Here is an 18,597-nt window from a genome sequence, read left to right as displayed (position 1 = left end):
CGCATACCGCACATGGTGTAACGTTGTGCGAACCCACAACTGTAACAATTAACCCATTAAGAGTTCGAAAATACCAAACAGACAATACCTTCGAGGATGTCGTCCTATCATGACTCCCCACATGTCACACAATACAATAATGCATACTTGTTTATATGTGACATAACACATATTGATTGAATGTGCTGATAGTATACAGATTCGAGACACATATTATGATGTGCCTGATATGGAAACGTTTTTCATACAATTGATTTGTCAAATATTTTCGAATATCTACATTGAAAACACTTGTTAAAATAACATCTGGCCATTTCGTGTGTTCTATCTCTCATCTTTTTTACAATTCAGTTTTCGTCAATAAGTTTTGCAAGTGTCCCTTGTCATTGTTATCAGACTCGATATGACTTAACTGTAGCTGGGTCGTTAAGCAGCTATTGTAATTAACTAACTATTTACGGACGCGCCTCCATTTGTATATTGTATGTGAGACTATGTTTATTTCATGAATGATAAATAAATAATTGTGTTCTGGAATTCTTGTGTACTTTTAAGGAATTTGTATGCCCAACTTTGCTTCGTTGCTCCGGTATTAATCACACCGGAGGGGATTAGAAACTGATCGCTGCGAGCTGCACGGATTAAGCGGACAAACTGATTCATATGTTCATATCTGCATCCTACCATAGTGAATTTGTAGTGCCGCCTTAAAGTGCTGCCACACTGAAATACCATGTCAAAGGTGCCTCAAACAGTATCCTACCTACTCATTTTACTAACTGTTTTTAACAATACCAATGTTACTGTTTTTCAAAAATCACTATATTGGTACACATTCCGGTCTGGTTGCCCTGAGGCTTCACAAGATAGACTCTAAAAAGCGTGCTGTCAAATTGATTTGAGACGTATATCGGTGCTTGATTGGAAATAGATGCAGATTTTAAAATATTTTAAATTAATAAGTTTCAAAATTACATTTTCAAACAATTTATTACAATGCGAAAAATTAATTTTGGGTTTATGTTTTAGTGCGGAATTCAAGTGCTGATCCGGATATTGTTTACAGTCATATTATAGTATCCGTTTAATTAATCGCATTCCGCACATACATTCGTATTCCAAAAGGAGTACTGCTGTAATTTTCATTAACTAGGATGTTTACGGTGAGTTATTGCATTGTTCAGTTTATTGTGTAAAACAGGGCTAAGTAAGCCTAAAGTTTTCAGGTTCATCTAGGAGAGTGTAGATAATGGGATCCTCGATTGTCAAGCGAGGGTTTCTCCATGTCCGAGGAAGTTATTTTCAAGATGGGCCAGAATTGGGTTTGAGACGATTCGGCGCAACAGTACGGTGGTAAGGTTACTGTGGCATGACCTGGAAGAGAGTAAAACCCAACATATGTCGTCTCATAATAATGGATGATCCCTCAAACGTCCTGGTAATACAGTGTGGAGGGAATGATATTGATTCAGGGCCAGCAGGTGTTCGCTTAAGGAAAACAATTATTAGGGATTTACAGGAACTACATGAGATGTTGCCTCATACTCAGATAGTATGGTCAAACATATTGCCCAGACTATGCTGGAGGGGGGAAAATCAGCCATAAGGCATTGTAATTGAGGCATAGGAGGGTAAATAGGGAGGTCAAGGCGTCGAAGGAGAGTTTCCAGGGTAATGTCGTGGAATACCCATAGCTATTGGATTGGTATCCTGTATTGTTTTCCGACGGTACCCATTTGAGTAAGTTCGGGAGCGAATTGTTTCTTTTCAGATCGCAGAGTGCTCTGCAGTTATTTTTGAGGCCTGCCCTACAGCTCCTTTGGCACTATTAGTGTATTGTTAATAATTGTAACTGAAATAGTATTTTCATTGTATCTGTTTCATTTGGTTACAGTCGAAATGACAACTTGCATATGGGTCGCAAACCTGTGCGACATGTTTGGTCACTAATGGGGTGACAACTTGATGAGTATTTTGGTCACAGATTTGAGCGACGTGTTTGGTCACTGATGAAGTGAGCATATGTGTTTTATAGGACCCATACAAATGATGATGTAAATTTGGATGCTTGATTGCAGTTGCCACATAAAAACCGCTGGATAGGTCGGTTACAAATCTAGGCAATCAATTTAGTTATTGTTGTTGTGTTTTGGTCCTGGTTTAATAATTGATTTGAGTATTGGCATGTTATTGTCGACACTTTGATTCAATTCAACATTTTGAGTTCTGAGTAAATTACCAGCGGTATGGTATTTTCGAATGACGAAACATGTATTCTCTTTCATTTCCCCCATCCATTTTTCTATTGTTGGCCGAATTAGATTGTTATCTAGCTTTTGGCATAACATTTCAGATCACCTGTTTCTTAAGCACAGTTAAATGATAAATTGATGCACATCAATTTTATAGTTAGCTGGAAAGTTAATTTGGTGGATTATTTGTTCCCACTGGTCACTCCAAATTATTCTTATATATATTTATATACCTCGACAATAACTTACCAAGACATTAGTATTAAAGATAAATTAATTGTTATTGTTGTGTTGTGATTAATTTGTGACTTTTTGATCATAAGTTTTAAAATTATATTTTCGAACAATTTATCACAATGCCAAAAATTAATTTTGAGAATATGTTTTAGTGCGGAATGCAAGTGCTGATCCGGATATTGTTGACAGTCATTTTATAGTATCTGTTTAATTTATTAGGCGACGTATCAATTTTATAGTTAGCTGTTAATTTAATTTGGGTGATTCTTTCCCACTGGTCACTCCAAATAATTCTTAAATATATATATATATACCACGACAATAACTTGCCAAGATATTAGTATAAAAGACTAATATTGTATTGTTATGGTTAATTTGTGCCTATTTGATAAAAAGGTCAATTATGATTTACAAAAGCATCAAAAGATATCTTTCCAAAGGTTGTGTTTTGGCTGGACAAAAATCGTCAACAATCGACTACGCATTTTAATAAAAATAAAAAACTTTGTTCAAACAAAAGCTTGTAGCACTTACTTAAACTTTTCACCAATCAGTTTTGTAGGTTCTTTCCAATAGCAGTAATCTAAGCATTAAACTAAAATGTATTTTTACACTTTACTATACAAGTACGTATGTACATTCTACGATATTCTGAAGATAACTAACTGTAATAACTATATGGTGATCGTGTAATTTCTGTCAAAAAACATGATTTTTTAACCAAACAATGATTTACTGACAAAGTGACCTTCTTTATTCATTAGAATTCATACAAACCGTCGATAATTAAAGGATCGTTGCCCCACTGCTGGCAAAATACAAGAGTATTCCACTGAAGGTTTCCGTATTTAAACCATAACCTACCCTTAACTTTGTGTTGACTATTATTGTTGCGCAATTTTAACCAGGACACTTCTTTTGACCGTTAAGGTCACTTGGTAAGAGCAATTACAGTATTGCAATTTGAGGTCAAGGATTCGAAATCTACTCTAGTCACGTTTAATGTTCATATAAGAACACTGTTGTTGATTTCACTTTTTTTTTATTATTAATTTTCATTAAATGTTTGGTTTTCCTAACAAACGAAATGAATCACTATTCATCAATATCCAATGCGTACAGTTTTAACAGTGACAGTGTGATCCTTAAGTAAATTGAGGCCAAATCACACTGGATACAAACCCTTCACAAAAACAAATAGCATCAATCTCAAACTTAATGTGTATAATATCAAAAAGCATTTTTGAACATACGAAATATAACATATGCTACAGATTTATTGAATGTAAATCATCATACGTTTTTGGAAAAACAAGTTTACCTGATACCAAGTGTGACTTGCAGGAGAGTCGTTACGCCATTCATAAACATAGTGGAACTGAGGAGGTCAGTCTTGATGTCTGGGAAATCGGATGCACAGGCGACATCTGCAACGAATGTCGAGATCGCCAGTGATCCTGACAAGGATAGTAGTACTTGCTGGAAACATAAATCATAAAAAGTCAATTTTACCGGAGTTATGAAAATAGCATTGGATTTGTAAATATTTTAAATAATTCACGTAATATTGTAATACACTCCTGCAGGTCGGAGATAGAAGAAAGAATGTAACCCACTGCAAGAATCGTAAGAGGCGAGTAATAAGGGAAATATCTGCAGAATTAGTGATTTGCTTTTGTTTCCTCTAAATTAAATTTACTGCCAACTTTTGCAACATTTAAGACCTTTTTTCCCTCTTCTCTGTTAGTATGACGTTAAAGCAAACAATACCAATAGCTGCCTTTTCGCTTCCTAATGCCTTTAATGACAACATCTCTATTAAGCTGTTGCTCAAACGAAGTTCTTTCTTCTGTTACCTGACTCAAACAAACCAAAGTCCTTCAACACGATACCACGTGTAACAAGCTCTCTAGTTGAATTTATATAACATTCTGTTATGATGACACGTTTTGTTTGTTTTGAGATACTCGCGTCTGTTTTTTTTTTATCCCTTAAACAAATATTCGCGTCTGATTGTATACCTAAATGTATCTTACAACATTAAGTGGGATGTAGCATGTGTATTGGTCTCTGCAAAGACACCTGATTAAAAATTACAGAATAAACCAACTCATATTCTGCTAGAGAAAGCAGCATTAGTGAATAGCACATTTCCATATTTAAAAGCATATGTTGTTGCATGGAATGGCGGAATAAACCAGTTCTTCAGGCCCTGTTCTTAATTAATTACATTTCAGTTGTTCCATTTACAGGTGAAATGTTTTGAAGCCTACAATTTCAATGTCATGCTAAAATAACGCACTTAATGTTACATAGTGGAACTTTCGAATTCATTAAACAGAACAATATATTTTTGCATATGTATAACAAAAACAGTAGATATATCATAAAATAGATGAGATTACTATTGAATACGATTCATGACAAATAATAAAATGACGTGTATCAGGATTTCGAATATTTTGCATCACCGAGGAGTGCTAAAATATTAGGTTTTCGTCAATACTGTATCTATTAAAAGGTTCATCAGTGCAATAGCATGTGAATGTCTTACGTTTACCTTTTGATATACTCTTATACACAATTCTTCTTTTTAAAATAAAAATAGTTAGGTTTCATTATTGATTACTCCATGGTTGTAGTTTGTTGACATATAGTTGCAAACCCGTTGCAAAGTGCCTAGCTTTATTCTTTGTCCTTCAACGATGAAATAAAATCAAACTTACCTGTAAAGCGAAGAAGATAGACATGTATATTGGCGGGTTATCAGTGATTTTATAGAGCAGTTGTTCGGGTGTTTTGGAGTCAGACTCGACTTCAGCTTTACAGGTGGTGTCTTCGTTTTCCATCAGCATTATATCCTCCTTTGATGTCATTGTATTTCCATTTGTTTTATTGTCCTCCATCCTATCAATACTTCCAAATTTCGTTTAGAGGATAACTTTCCTTCAGCTGTATGTAAAACTAAAGAATCAATAAATGTACTTACTTGTCCGACATAAATACATGTATCCAAGTATTTGTACCGAGAAACAGTGTGCTTAGAAAAATAAGCAATTCCATCGTTAAATTATGTCCCAGTTTCTTTTGTTTTAACCAATAGTCAACAGTACATAATAGTACACTGTATATATCCACTGAGACATATTACTGTATGTTCCAACTGCATCCTCGTAATTTCAGAGGTTATGTTCACTCATGTTCTCTGCACTCCTGGAATTTGTCTTGACTTAATTGAGTTCGGTTTATTTGTATTTTACGTACCATTAACAGCTATACAAAATTGAAGGCTCTGTATGCACCACCTTATGTATGATGTCAGTGGACTAGTTTGATTCGTTGATTTAGAGTCTTAAAAGGACACGTCCCATTTAAGCGTTCCTGAAACCAATCCAATAGCTAACGCTGTACCTTCATTTTGTTGTGACATATTTCAGGGGTAAGGAGAACGTAGGTAAATGTAACCCCTGGAATTTTGAGGATGATCCAATAGCACGTTAGCACACATACAAACATGCTTGACATCGGAACATTACTACAAACATGTACATACATGTATGTAAGGAGAAGTAAAGAAGAAGTTGTTAAGAGATAGGGAAAACTAAATTACTTTCCTGTTATTGGGCTAGCGCTATAGAAATAGAATACTGCATAAAAGTAAATTGATTCAATTTTTTAACTGAAATCAACTAGATGAATATCTTTTGATGTATTTGGTGCTGTGGTCATTATTGAGTGATTCAAGTTTTAATTCGGATGCATCAAGAATTGTTATTGGTTTGGTTCGGTTCAAATTTTTTAAACGTTCTATTAACAGCTAAGGTCAGTTGAGGACGTGCCTCCATGTGTGTAGTGCATGCGTCCTTGCAGGAGACAGAGTATGTTGTTGTGCTTGCCTCCTTGTGAAAGTGCAGATCTGATGCCGTCTTTACATCGCTATCTCACTGAAATGCCATGCCGAAAGCACCCAGCACAGCCTTCCGCCCGATCACATTATACTGACAACGGGTGAACCGGTTGTTGCCATTTCCCTAAATGCTTAATGTTAAGCAGGGAATAACAACCACCATTTATAAGGACTTACGCATGTCCCGGCCTGGGGGCAGAACCCATTGCCTTCCTCATCTGGGTGAACGCTCAGAAAATAAAAGGAAGTTAGAAGTAGAAAGAAAGATAAAAATCCCAAATATTGCAATGGGCGCAGCAGATTTATTTTGGTCGCTTTTGTGTCCCCAAATAGAGGACACCAAAGCAAATCCCCAATTATGCAGGGGTTCCAAATATGTCGCCTCTTACGATACATTCACTCGTTAAAGATACAAGACGCTTTAACTAGATTACACTTACTTGTTTATCTTTTTTCACATGACTTTGCTGTATGGAATGATACCAGTACATAATTGTACTATGTGCTGTCCACCAGCATAATTTCAATTGCCATTTTTTGTAAAATCTATTTTTTGTACAACCATTACCAATATTTTTTTTAATAATGACATGCAAATAGCATTATTCATGTACATAATATACATGTTTTATCATTACTTCAATTCAATATGATATGTGTAAACTGTTAATAACTGTAAGGATAGAGCGCTCATAGGCTTTGCCTGTTGCCCAATTCCTTTGTATCTAAGATCTGAACAATAAATATTCTGAAATGATAAATGATACATTCACTTGGTAACAGTAGATGTGTTCTTTTCCCGGTCCCCCACCTGCAGGAGTGTAAGAATTTTGAACTTTTCACAAATACAATTCAATGTTCGGTCGTTTCACTTTTAAATTTCCAAGAAAATTAGAAAGGCGTTTCAACTAATGCAGCTCTAAATACATATGTATTTATAGTCACAATATGTTAAATATTCATAGACTGAAACCATTTTAAATGTGTCACAATCTAATAAGAAAAACTTTTTTTACATGTTTGTTTTCGTAGCATTAGTTCTATATCTATTGTTTTTGTTATAAAGATATAGCAGTAGGTAGTGGGTACATCGATAGTACGTTTCTAAAGCAGTACATGTTGTATTGCCCCATAATAAGTTCCGTTAAGATCTTATATGAAAGGTATTCCGTGTATACAATTAAGTCAACAGGGTAGTATATCCCTGACAGGATAATTTTGCTTTGTCCTATTACAAGCTCCCGAATGGGTTGAGTATTTCCTAGGATCTATCGATACAGTTTGTGTTTTTCCTGAATTCAATTTGAATCTAGCTCTTTTAGCAACTTCTTTTTACTATTTAATCGTTTGACGCAGGGATATTTAAGAGTCAGCTAGATTAAGAGAATACCATAAATAAGCATCCAATCCGTAGTCGCGTGGCGCAGTGGTAAACGAACTCGCCTTTTACAAAGGCAGCCGGGATTCGATTTCCCGATCGAACGTGATAAGGTTTGGGTCACCTGCCCGACAACGTTGGTCTTCTCGATATACTCCGGTTTACTCCAATATGAAGACCCCCACGCCCTTACAAATGGACAAATACATCTAGGAATGACTAATAGAAGTTGAAATAACTTGTTTCATAATCGTTGAAAGATAAATAGATTTTATGTGATTATATAAAAGTGACTGTGGTTAGTTAATTCTTTAAGCTATACATGTGTATGGTTTAAATGCATCCAGTTTCTAGTAGTTTGTAACACAGAATAAATTATGAGGCGAAATTGGGTCTCTTGTCATTCAATATCTAGCAAAGACGAGGATTTATCACTTAATAAGTTGCGGGATACGCATTTAAAAGACCATGTGTTTATATAAACCCTCATCAAACAGAAAAAAAGACCATGTGTTTATATAAACCCTCATCAAACAGAAAAAAGACCATGCGTTTGTATAAACCCTCACCAAACAGAAAAAAGACATACCAGTATTTATTTTGTCTTCTATATAGTTTTGATACAACCTATCGTTATTCAACTCGATATGCACAAACATCAAACTAGAACACTTTTATCTATTTTTGAGTCATACAGTGGCTACATGAACCAGTTGTATACTGATTGATATGTATCGCATGACACCAAATATTATTTAATAACAACAATGCTTCTGGTTAAAAGTTTTATGTGTATAGCCGCTGTTAGATTTTTTATAGAACACGAAATCTTTAAAAACGTTTTGATCTTTAAAACTTCATCGGCGTTTGATTTTAATTTGTTGAGAATATGAACGAAATAATTGAAATTTTTGAAAGTCTGGATATAGTCTTTACATTATTTATGCATCACCAATCATAAAAGAAGCAATGGAAAATGCATTTATGACGAAATTAACAATAATTCTCCAGACAACCAACCCAAGTGCAACGCCCTTTTTCAGCAACGTATTACTTTTTCACAACCCGTGCCGATTTATAACTAGTTACAGACAGAAACTGTAATTTTATTTGGCATCATTACCTGTCAAACCTCGGTGATAGTTACAAATTTTGAAATTCAATCCGGTGTTTCAGGATGGAACAGTAATTGAGACTGCAAATCCATATCATGACAATTTCAGTTACATCAAAGTATTACAATGTTTTCTTTTTCCAATTTCATTTTTTTAACTAACATCTCTATACATTTACTTAAACTTATTGTCAAATATAAAGTATATCTATAGTAATTACCAAACAGTTTCCCCCCAGCTTATCTCAATCCTTCTTTTTGTGCCCTGACGGAAGCACGCAGAGGGTTTAATTCTTAATATGGGAGGAAACTGGAGTATCCGGAGAAAACCCGCGTGGTCGGGCAGGTGACCGGGATTGAATCCGGCCATCTTAGTGAAGACGATCACTCTATCCACTGCGCCACCGACCCATCATATACGTTATGCACAAGAACAAATATCTACTTTAGATTTGACTGGAAAAAAATGGCGTCATTGATGCAAAAATTATATTGTGAATACATTTTTACCAATCATCAATGATATAAAAAAAAATCTACATACGGGAGACCGGGGCAAGTTCGGCTATCCCTGATATTTTTTGTTTTTGAGCTAATATTTACAAGTTTAAGTATCTTAGCAGTTTAGCTGGCTGGGCATTCAACGACGAAAAAATGTCGAGGAAAACTCCAACGAAAATGACTTTATTTGAGAGAGGTTAGAAAGAAAATCATGGTCTCGCTTCTAGTTATGCGAACTTTTTACAGTCAAACATGTAAGACACTGACAACTTCAAATGATAATACATAAAAGCCAAGCCAATCACTCACTACCATATTGCTGTACGAAAATAATTTATTGAAATATCAATTTGGGCCAGTACAGTTCCGGCCAATGATACCGTGGCAAGTTCGGCCCAATGTAATATAATAGGTACCTGTATGTTATTTTTGTCTACTGCATAGTGCGGCATGAAATGGCATGCATAGCTATATGTATCAGCCATGCTCTTTAAAAGTGTATGTATATACGTATTTGATGCATTATAGATAATTACTTCATAGCATATTTTTCGGTGTGCTAAATATTTTTGAATGCTCAGACAATGCAGGCTCTGTCGTACTGTACTCCTGTAATACATGTACACGCGTGTAAAATACTAAAACGAATTCCTTGCGGTTCTTAACGAATATTGATAATACCGGTCAGCGATCCCAGAACGTATCTAAGGCAATACAATGAATGTCGTCATCTTTCTCAATATAAAATGTTAAAATTGTTACTTACGCACGCATGGACCGTCTGCAACTTCCTAAATAACATTACAGTACTCAGTTATACTGAAGAATTTCATGCATATGCTTAATATGTCAATCGGAGTGATATTAAGATACATTTATATTATTGTAATAGTACCAGTATCTACTAGGCGTGTTGAATAGTTTTGTTATTCATATGTGTATTTAATAAAATTGTAATAAATTGCATGAATAATTCCCTTGTATTGGTTCAACAAAAGTTTACCAAAGATAAGGTGGTGTACAAGGGGATGTGTTGCAACATGTGGTTTTAGAAAAAATATTCAAACTTGTTTAGGCCTTTATACGTACAGCATTTTCCCAATCAAAATATACGTTTTGCACGTATTGTACGTCCAGAACGTTTCTATCCACATACAATATTAGTGTACGGATAAGGATATTTATTTGTATGGGGTTGAACGTCCTTTCAAAAGCTTATGTCATATAAAGTCGGTAGTATATGTTGACATCGCCGAAAAATAAGAGTATTTACTTATTTATTGAGTTCTTACCGGCCCGTCAACACAGAAGAGGTCTAAAGGTCAATACAAGGTCAATTAAAGACGCAAAAGGACATGTCATCAGATAAACTAAAAGATAAAAAGACAAATGTAAACTTGAAAAGCAAAAGTGGATATGGTAAGTTGTTTCTTTTTGAACATACCAAACAGTTTTCGTATAGGTTAAAATTGGAATGACATTTACCGTTTCGAAGAGTGATTTGAGATTTGTTACATTGCTATCAACATGATCTCGTGTCGGCTGTAGGTCAATGCAATCTTATATAACAATTAATTTACTTTCTGTAAATTGTTCGTGACATGCTGCACATTGACGTTGGTCCTCACGTTTTAATGAATAAGAATGGATAATGTACGAATGGCCCTTCCGGAGACGGGCATGGACCACCTTGTCTTGGCGGTTTTCTCTTAAACTGGGATACCATTCACCGTTTTGGGTTTTACAGTGATTAATTTGCTGTCAACGCATTGATTTCAGTTTCTGCTTCTTTGATCTTACAGAATTTGTAATTAACGGTTTGAAATCTATAAAATGAAGTTTTAAATCAATAGCATCATGTAAATTGACATTCTAAGGTCCATTTCTGGAACACTGTATAAAAATGTTGGTATTTTACTGATTGAAGGTTTTTTTAATACCTGTGGAATAAAGTAAAAAATCAACAGGTGGTAGCAATAAATCCGCTTTCGTGGGGAGATCTGCTTTTTAATTACCTGGGTTTTTTTTATGTGTCGAGGAACCCAGTACAATGTAATTTGACATAGGGAGATAATGCTATGAAATAGTGTTAGTATTTTTACTAATGGAAATATTCTTCAAAATGTTGTTGCGAAGGCTTTGTAGAACAGACAGGGAGTCAAAGTACATCATTGTCTTTCAACGTTTTCAAGGGTGAGATAGATAGCAGGGGCTTTCAAAGAAAATATGGATGCATCGTTAGAAATAACACTAGGGAAGTGAGAAAGGAAAATATATCAATCCGAAGTATTGCAATAAAGGCAGCGGATCAAATTTGGTCTCCTTAATGTCCCTTTAACAGAAGACAAAACCATGTTTTTACAAGAGTCCCACATATGTCGCACATTCTAAAAGTTTTCAGATGGATACAGAAACGTATCCTTCTTGATAAACTAAAAATGATAAACCAAACCATTTTTTTTTTAATCTAGTTATATTGGTTTGATTTTATTTTATTTAACGTCCTTTTACCAGTTAGTGTCATTTGTGTAATGTATGCGTGTTTGTGTGTAATGTATGTGTGTTTGTGTGTAATGTATGCGTGTTTGTGTGTAATGTATGCGTGTTTGAGTGTAATGTATGTGTGTGTAATGTATGTGTGTTTATGTGTAATGTATGCGTGTTTGTGTGTAATGTATGCGTGTATAATGTATGCGTGTTTGAGTGTAATGTATGTGTGTGTAATGTATGTGTGTTTATGTGTAATGTATGCGTGTTTGTGTGTAATGTATGTATGTGTAATGTATGCGTGTTTGTGTGTAATGGACGCGTGTGTAATGTATGCGGGTTTGAGTGTAATGTATGTGTGTGTAATGTATGTGTGTTTATGTGTAATGTATGCGTGTTTGTGTGTAATGTATGTATGTGTAATGTATGCGTGTTTGTGTGTAATGGACGCGTGTGTAATGTATGCGTGTTTGTGTGTAATGTATGTGTGTGTAATGTATGCGTGTGGAATGTATGCGTGTTTGAGTGTAATGTATGTGTGTGTAATGTATGTGTGTTTATGTGTAATGTATGCGTGTTTGTGTGTAATGTATGCGTGTATAATGTATGCGTGTTTGAGTGTAATGTATGTGTATGTAATGTATGTGTGTTTGTGTGTAATGTATGCGTGTTTGTGTGTAATGTATGCGTGTGTAATGTATGCGTGTTTTTGTGTATGTATGCTGTAGGCAGGTTGTGTTGATGTATTTGCTCATTGTGATAACGCGGATCTTATGCCGACTTAAGAGTGCTATTTCATTGAAATACAATACCGAAACTACTCAGCGGAGTATTCCACCCGTTCACCCTATACTGACAACGAGTGAAGCAGTTGCGATAACAATGCTGAACATTAAGAAGGGAAGAAGAACTTTTATTTTTCATGATTTCGAGATATCCCGGCCTTTGGGCAGCAGAATGCATTGCCTATCCCATTATAGTTCAACAGTAAGGCCAAAAGTTAGGAATTTCCAAGCAAGCTACTAGGAAACAAAAAAAAGTGTTTTAGGAAGTAAAGGATAAATGAAGAGATCCTTTTTTTGTAATAGAGGCAGCATATCCCTTGTGGTTTACTCAATGTTTTCTCAGCAGAATACACAAGAGAAAATCCTCGAGTATGCAGGGAGTCCCACATTAGTCGCTTTTTATGACATTTAGTTGTATACAGCAGGCCTATTGTTTTCCCGAACCTGCAGAGATGTCTACTTGTATGAATCACTCTGATCCACCCAGATTGAAGGGCGCACGGTGTCGGACCTTTTAATGTCCGATTGGGGGATCGCAGCCTTAGTGACAGGCGAGTGTGATACAAATGCACCAACTGACTTGAGTTGATTTTATAACACAAACCATAGCTCAAGTAGTCTGTTCTCTGCCAGGGCAGCGCCATTTACTCATTTGGGACATATAATGTTTGCGAGGTCGATCTGTACTTGTCTCAGCAGTTATTATAAGAGATGTTGGTTACAATTCATAACAATGGCCGTCTGTCTGACTCAGCTCCAGAACCTGTGACAGAGCTCAGGCACGTCCTTTAATGACCTTAGCTGTTGAAATGACATTAAACCCTTTTCAATCAATCAATCACAAAGATATAACATCTTGCGCTAACAAGGTATCTGGAGCGGTTTCAATGGCCATAAATCAAGGAGTTATAGTCGAATCACACTTTTTTTTAATGCAAATGTACATTACTTTGGCCGAGCCAAGTTACCAAAATATTTAACAAACCTGATTTTCCCGGTAGATATTACACAGTCACATCAGTAAAGTTAAAATAGTTCTTCTGAAAATAACCTTATAATTCGTACCCGAGCCTTAAAGGAGTTTGCAGCGTTTTTAATCTCTGTTTGGCACTCTCGTTTCCACAGTTTGATAACAACGAATATATATTAACTACAAACAACTGTCAACGATGTTTTCTAATTCAGTTGCGGTCTTATAAACACATTTTGTCCTTTCTTCAGTGACCAAATCAGCAACAAACAATGGTGCCTTGATAACAAAATATGGCTGGATACGACTTCTGCTCTCCACAAATTGTATTAGTACATACGTGTCGTGTTGTGTTCAAATACGCCAACTGATAGCAGAGTAGTAACATGCATAATAATCGATAATAAAAATATTCCCGCTAATCTAAAATCTCACAATTTCGTCTAAACGTATCAAATGTACAATAAATTATTTATTGACATGAAGGCATTTTTGTCAATGATTGTAGATCTGAATTTGGACCTACCATATTTTATAGCCATACAAAAGTACAAATGGATTAGGCACAAGTTGATACAAAGCTGGTTTCATTTATTTCTGAATTATTATAAGACCTTTTCATGCCAAGGGGTGTAGGATAGGGAAAGTCCACACGAGGGTTTTTCATATTTCCTTATCCTACACCCTTGGGCATGAACGAGTATTTTTCTCTCGTTCCAACCACCGAAATAAGCTCAATACAATGAAAATTCTTTTGCACTGGCCACCATTTTGAAAATATTTCCCCGGAACTTTTTAGACGCATACCCCATATAAGAACACCCTGTTTGTGCAGAAAAATAAATCATATCATTCTAACATATACGGCAAGTATATCGTAAAAGGTTTCAATTTCAGCACATCGCCTTTCCGCATTGCGGCATCGGAGATTTCCAAATTCGTAACGTCACGTCATTGTTGAACCATTGTGACGCCATGTCACGTGAAATCGGAGGAAAGATAGACCTTTCTTACCGGTTACAGCTCTATCTTACACGCAGGAAAATTAGAGAAAACATAATCTTAATCTTTCTATTTGTTGATGACCTTTATGTAATGTTCACATAATTATCTTAAGATAGATTTCTGTATCAACAAAATAGGCGTTAAATGAGAGTGTCGTGATTAATAATTTGTATATGAAAACTATTTAACATATTTTTCCTTGAGTTTGTGGATTTGATAACCTGAAACGTATCTACAAAAGCATATAGCGTTTACATTACTCATGTAATACTGACATTAACGTTCAACCAATTTCACCTTTTAGTTGATTTGATATGTGTTAAGGCTTTTCAGTTTCTTTTTGACGCTTAAGGCCTAACAAGTATTTGCTTTCCAAAAAGCTAAGTGGGCTACCAACAGCGTTTTTTAGAAGTAAGAAATTATAGTAAAGTTTGAGATAAATGGGTATGTAGAGGCTCGCGTAGTTATGCTGATAATTCATTTAAAATATATATAATCTGGTGGTCAGTGTGTCCACGAACGGACAACTGTTAACCTGTTGGTCAGGTGGCACTGTGGAGTTCTCTCATAAGCATGTTGTGAACAAGGTTACGTCGCATAACTGCAGGATTATTCAAACCCTGTTACATAGTATATATATGTGATTTAGTGTAAATGCCCTAGCAGGGGCATCAATATCCAATGAGAGAGAGATAACATGAATATAGCATGCAACCAATGACCAGTACTACTTAAAATATAAGAATCAATGACACGTATAACGTAAGATAGCAGGTCACCCTAATACCAGAACCGAATTGACCAGCATGTTTTTTTTTTTTTTTAATTTTAGTTTTTAAAAGTTGTTGTGCAAGTTAGAAAATTTTGTTACATATAAATATGAAAATAAATTTTTATTTAATAATTTAGTGACCCAAATCCTGTCATGGTCAAATAAAACATTACTTAAACCAGGACAGGGAAAACGGGGACCAAATATTTATTTGAAGTATTTTTAACTCAATTTTAAAGATTATTTCATGTAGGAAATACAAGAACACCATGCTAAATGTACATAAAAAGAACAAGATATGTTTCAAATACTGTTTTTACTTGCTATTACGGCTTTTGTGATTTTGCCTTTTTACTAAAACCAGGACTGGTAATTTTGGTTTGTTTTGGATTTGTTTTAAATCAGAATGCAATGTATATTTTTGATATTAACTTGTGCTAAAATACATTTTTATTCGTGTCATATCAATTTTATTAAGGTAGCTGCATTAAAAAAACATGAAAGAAACACAAATATTAAAGTTTTGCGTCTGGTTCTGATATTAGCATGACTCTGAAGTTATGACAATTCGGAGCTCTCTTGTTTTATCCTTTTCCGACCATAACCAAACAACAGCGCCGCCGTGCGTGGAATAGCAGAACAATGTTCATCAATCCTGTATGAACATTCGGATCTCTGACTCAATATATGACATTTTGTTTGCAATTAATTTCCCCACTTGTACTTCTACGAATGGTGACATCAGACAGCAGGTAACCAATCACTGCGTGTAAAGTATGTTAGCGAGCCAATCAAAGTAGACACACTATCTATAAAAAACGAAATGACTCAGGGACGTGTTTTATGTACTGCATAGTTATGCAGATGGGAATGATACACTTTAACAGAAAGATACACATTACCATGCTCTGTCATTAATCGATCAGTGAACGGCCCAGCATCAGGTGCCTGCTACAAGCGATTCTCTGAAACAAATGTATCGGGTATCTATCGACTGAGTATTTCAGACAATGGAGTGATAGCGTCTTCTATACGCAAACCAAATTTTAAGCAAAGCATGATCCAGCATCTTGACATTATGTAGCGTTTATCTTATTTCTGATATTTTGTTATCCTGGAACTTATAGACCTTTCTCAGCTATATTTCAATAAGAAAAAGTATATAATCCACTGAATTTTTGTATTTGTTTCCGAGGATTTGGCTTTGTTACACATACCCGACACGATGGTCACTGTAGACGTAAGGGTGGTTGCTGTAGTGATTTCGTCGTTCATTTCGTTTTCTACGAGTGATTCAACAATGAGTAATTCATCTTATATTTTAACCAGGCTTTGCTTTTACAATTCTATAAACACAACATCTTCTGCCGAACGTTCGTTATTGGAATGTGCTGTTTCCTGTACGCAATATGGTAGTTGTGACATATTTCGATTTTGTAAATCAGAGATAACACTGGATTGTGATTTTCTGCATTCGTATGTGCCGAACTATGATGTGAGGTGTTTGAATACTTCATCAACGTGGATGTGCAAATATGCCAAAAAGGTAATCATTTTAATAACTATGCCGTCAACTTAATTTTATGGAAATCTGTCGATGGTCAATAATTTTACATTAATATATTTACATTTGCCCCCGAGCCGTCCCATTACAACAGTGTTAGAGGGCAAGTGTAATTATATAGGCTATACTTACAACTGCTCGACTATAATTACAACTGCCTGTTTCAGGTGTAGGAATATGTAAACAAACAAAATGGCCGCCTGAAATGTATTTTGAGGCAGGGCAAATGGTTTTTGTAGGTATATGTCTTAAAAAAGAAAAATATGTAAATATAAAAAATCCCTGGTTGTCTGGATGTAATTATTGTTGATATAATTACAAGTAGCCTCTGGCAAATCTATGATAAAACCCTAGCGGGTTTTATGGGATTTGCCAGAGGCCACTAGTAATTATATCAACAATAATTACCTCCAGACAACCAGTTATTGTTTAAATAATATTGTTATGACTAGCATAATGTTTGTACACCTGTACCATGCTGAGCAAATCAGACATGCCATTTTCCCCCAGTCCTGGCATACGTCTACCTTTACGGATGATGTCAAGTTATAGGAGTTATTTCACCTTTCAAATGACAAATTGCCTAAGGCCTGGCATGGGTCATGGGTATGTAATATAGAATATTTACATGTTAATGTTTGTCAAAGATGATACAGGTTTATAAGCTGTAAGCTGTGAATCTAGGTATTTGTTTTCAAGACCTTTGTTAGTATATTAAAAAATTCTCGGTAACCAAATAGTGATTTTGAACCGTTACGAAAAGCAAAAATGTAAAAATAAGCAAGAGGCCGAATGGGCCTGCATCGCTCACCTGGTATAAATCTCACACTTAAAACCTTAAAAGTGATCTAAAATAAAGCTTCAGGAAAAAAATCAGTATTTATGATTAAAATTCATTCAAAAGGTCCTGTTAATTTTTTTAAAAACATTTCACCCCTGTGATTGAAAGTCGAACAAAGTCATTATGTTGAACAAATTGTATAGCCTTTCATCTCAGGATGAAACTTGCAAAGTATCAACATCCTGGGACCCATGGTTATTCAGAAGAGGTCGTTTAAAGATTTTAAACAAATTTGACCCCTGTGACCTTGAATATAAGTCAAAGTCATTCACTTTAACAAACATAGTAGTCCTTGATCCCAGCATTCTACTGACTAAATATCAACATCCGAGCCTTTTGGTTATTCAGAACAAGTTATTTAAATATTTTGAACATATTTGCTCCTTGTGACCTTGAATATGATTCAAGGTCATACATTTAAACAAACTTGGTAACCCTTCATCTCAGCATGCTACTGGCCAAATAACATAACCCTGTGCATTTTGATTATTCAGAACAAGTTATTTAAATATTTTGAATATATTTGCTCCTTGTGACCTTGAATATGCTTCAAGGTCATACATTTGAATAAACTTGGTAGCCCTTCATCTCAGCATGCTACTGGCCAAATATCACCCTGTGCATTTTGGTTATTCAGAAGAAGTTGTTAAATATTTTTTCAGATATTTGACCCCTGTGACCTTGAATATGGGTGAAGGTCATGCATTTGAACAAACTTGATAGCCCTTTACCCCAGCATGCTACTGCCCAAATATCATCACCCTGGACATCTGGGTTATTGAGT

General features: G+C 35.2%; 1 protein-coding gene across 4 annotated transcripts in view; it reads right to left on the bottom strand.

Moving 5' to 3' along the window:
* LOC110442546 (solute carrier family 23 member 2-like) overlaps nt 1-18,597 on the bottom strand; it is a 46,396-nt gene that overhangs the window by 9,134 nt on the left and 18,665 nt on the right. The window contains exons 2-4 of one of the 4 annotated variants that reach the window (XM_021486200.1): nt 5,754-5,870; nt 5,216-5,441; nt 3,811-3,968 (exon numbers count right to left, since the gene is read on the bottom strand). In XM_021486200.1, coding sequence (XP_021341875.1) covers nt 3,811-3,968; nt 5,216-5,395 — 338 coding nt within the window. In that variant the 5' untranslated portion in view covers nt 5,396-5,441; nt 5,754-5,870. Of the gene's footprint in view, nt 1-3,810; nt 3,969-5,215; nt 5,454-5,753; nt 5,871-18,597 lie in introns of all 4 variants that reach the window. The other 3 variants (XM_021486198.1, XM_021486199.1, XM_021486201.1) reach the window with 3 other exon arrangements.

The sequence above is a fragment of the Mizuhopecten yessoensis genome, unplaced genomic scaffold (genome assembly GCF_002113885.1).
Source record: "Mizuhopecten yessoensis strain PY_sf001 unplaced genomic scaffold, ASM211388v2 scaffold716277, whole genome shotgun sequence".
NCBI lineage: Eukaryota > Metazoa > Mollusca > Bivalvia > Pectinida > Pectinidae > Mizuhopecten > Mizuhopecten yessoensis.
This window is presented reverse-complemented; position numbering and strand designations above follow the sequence as displayed.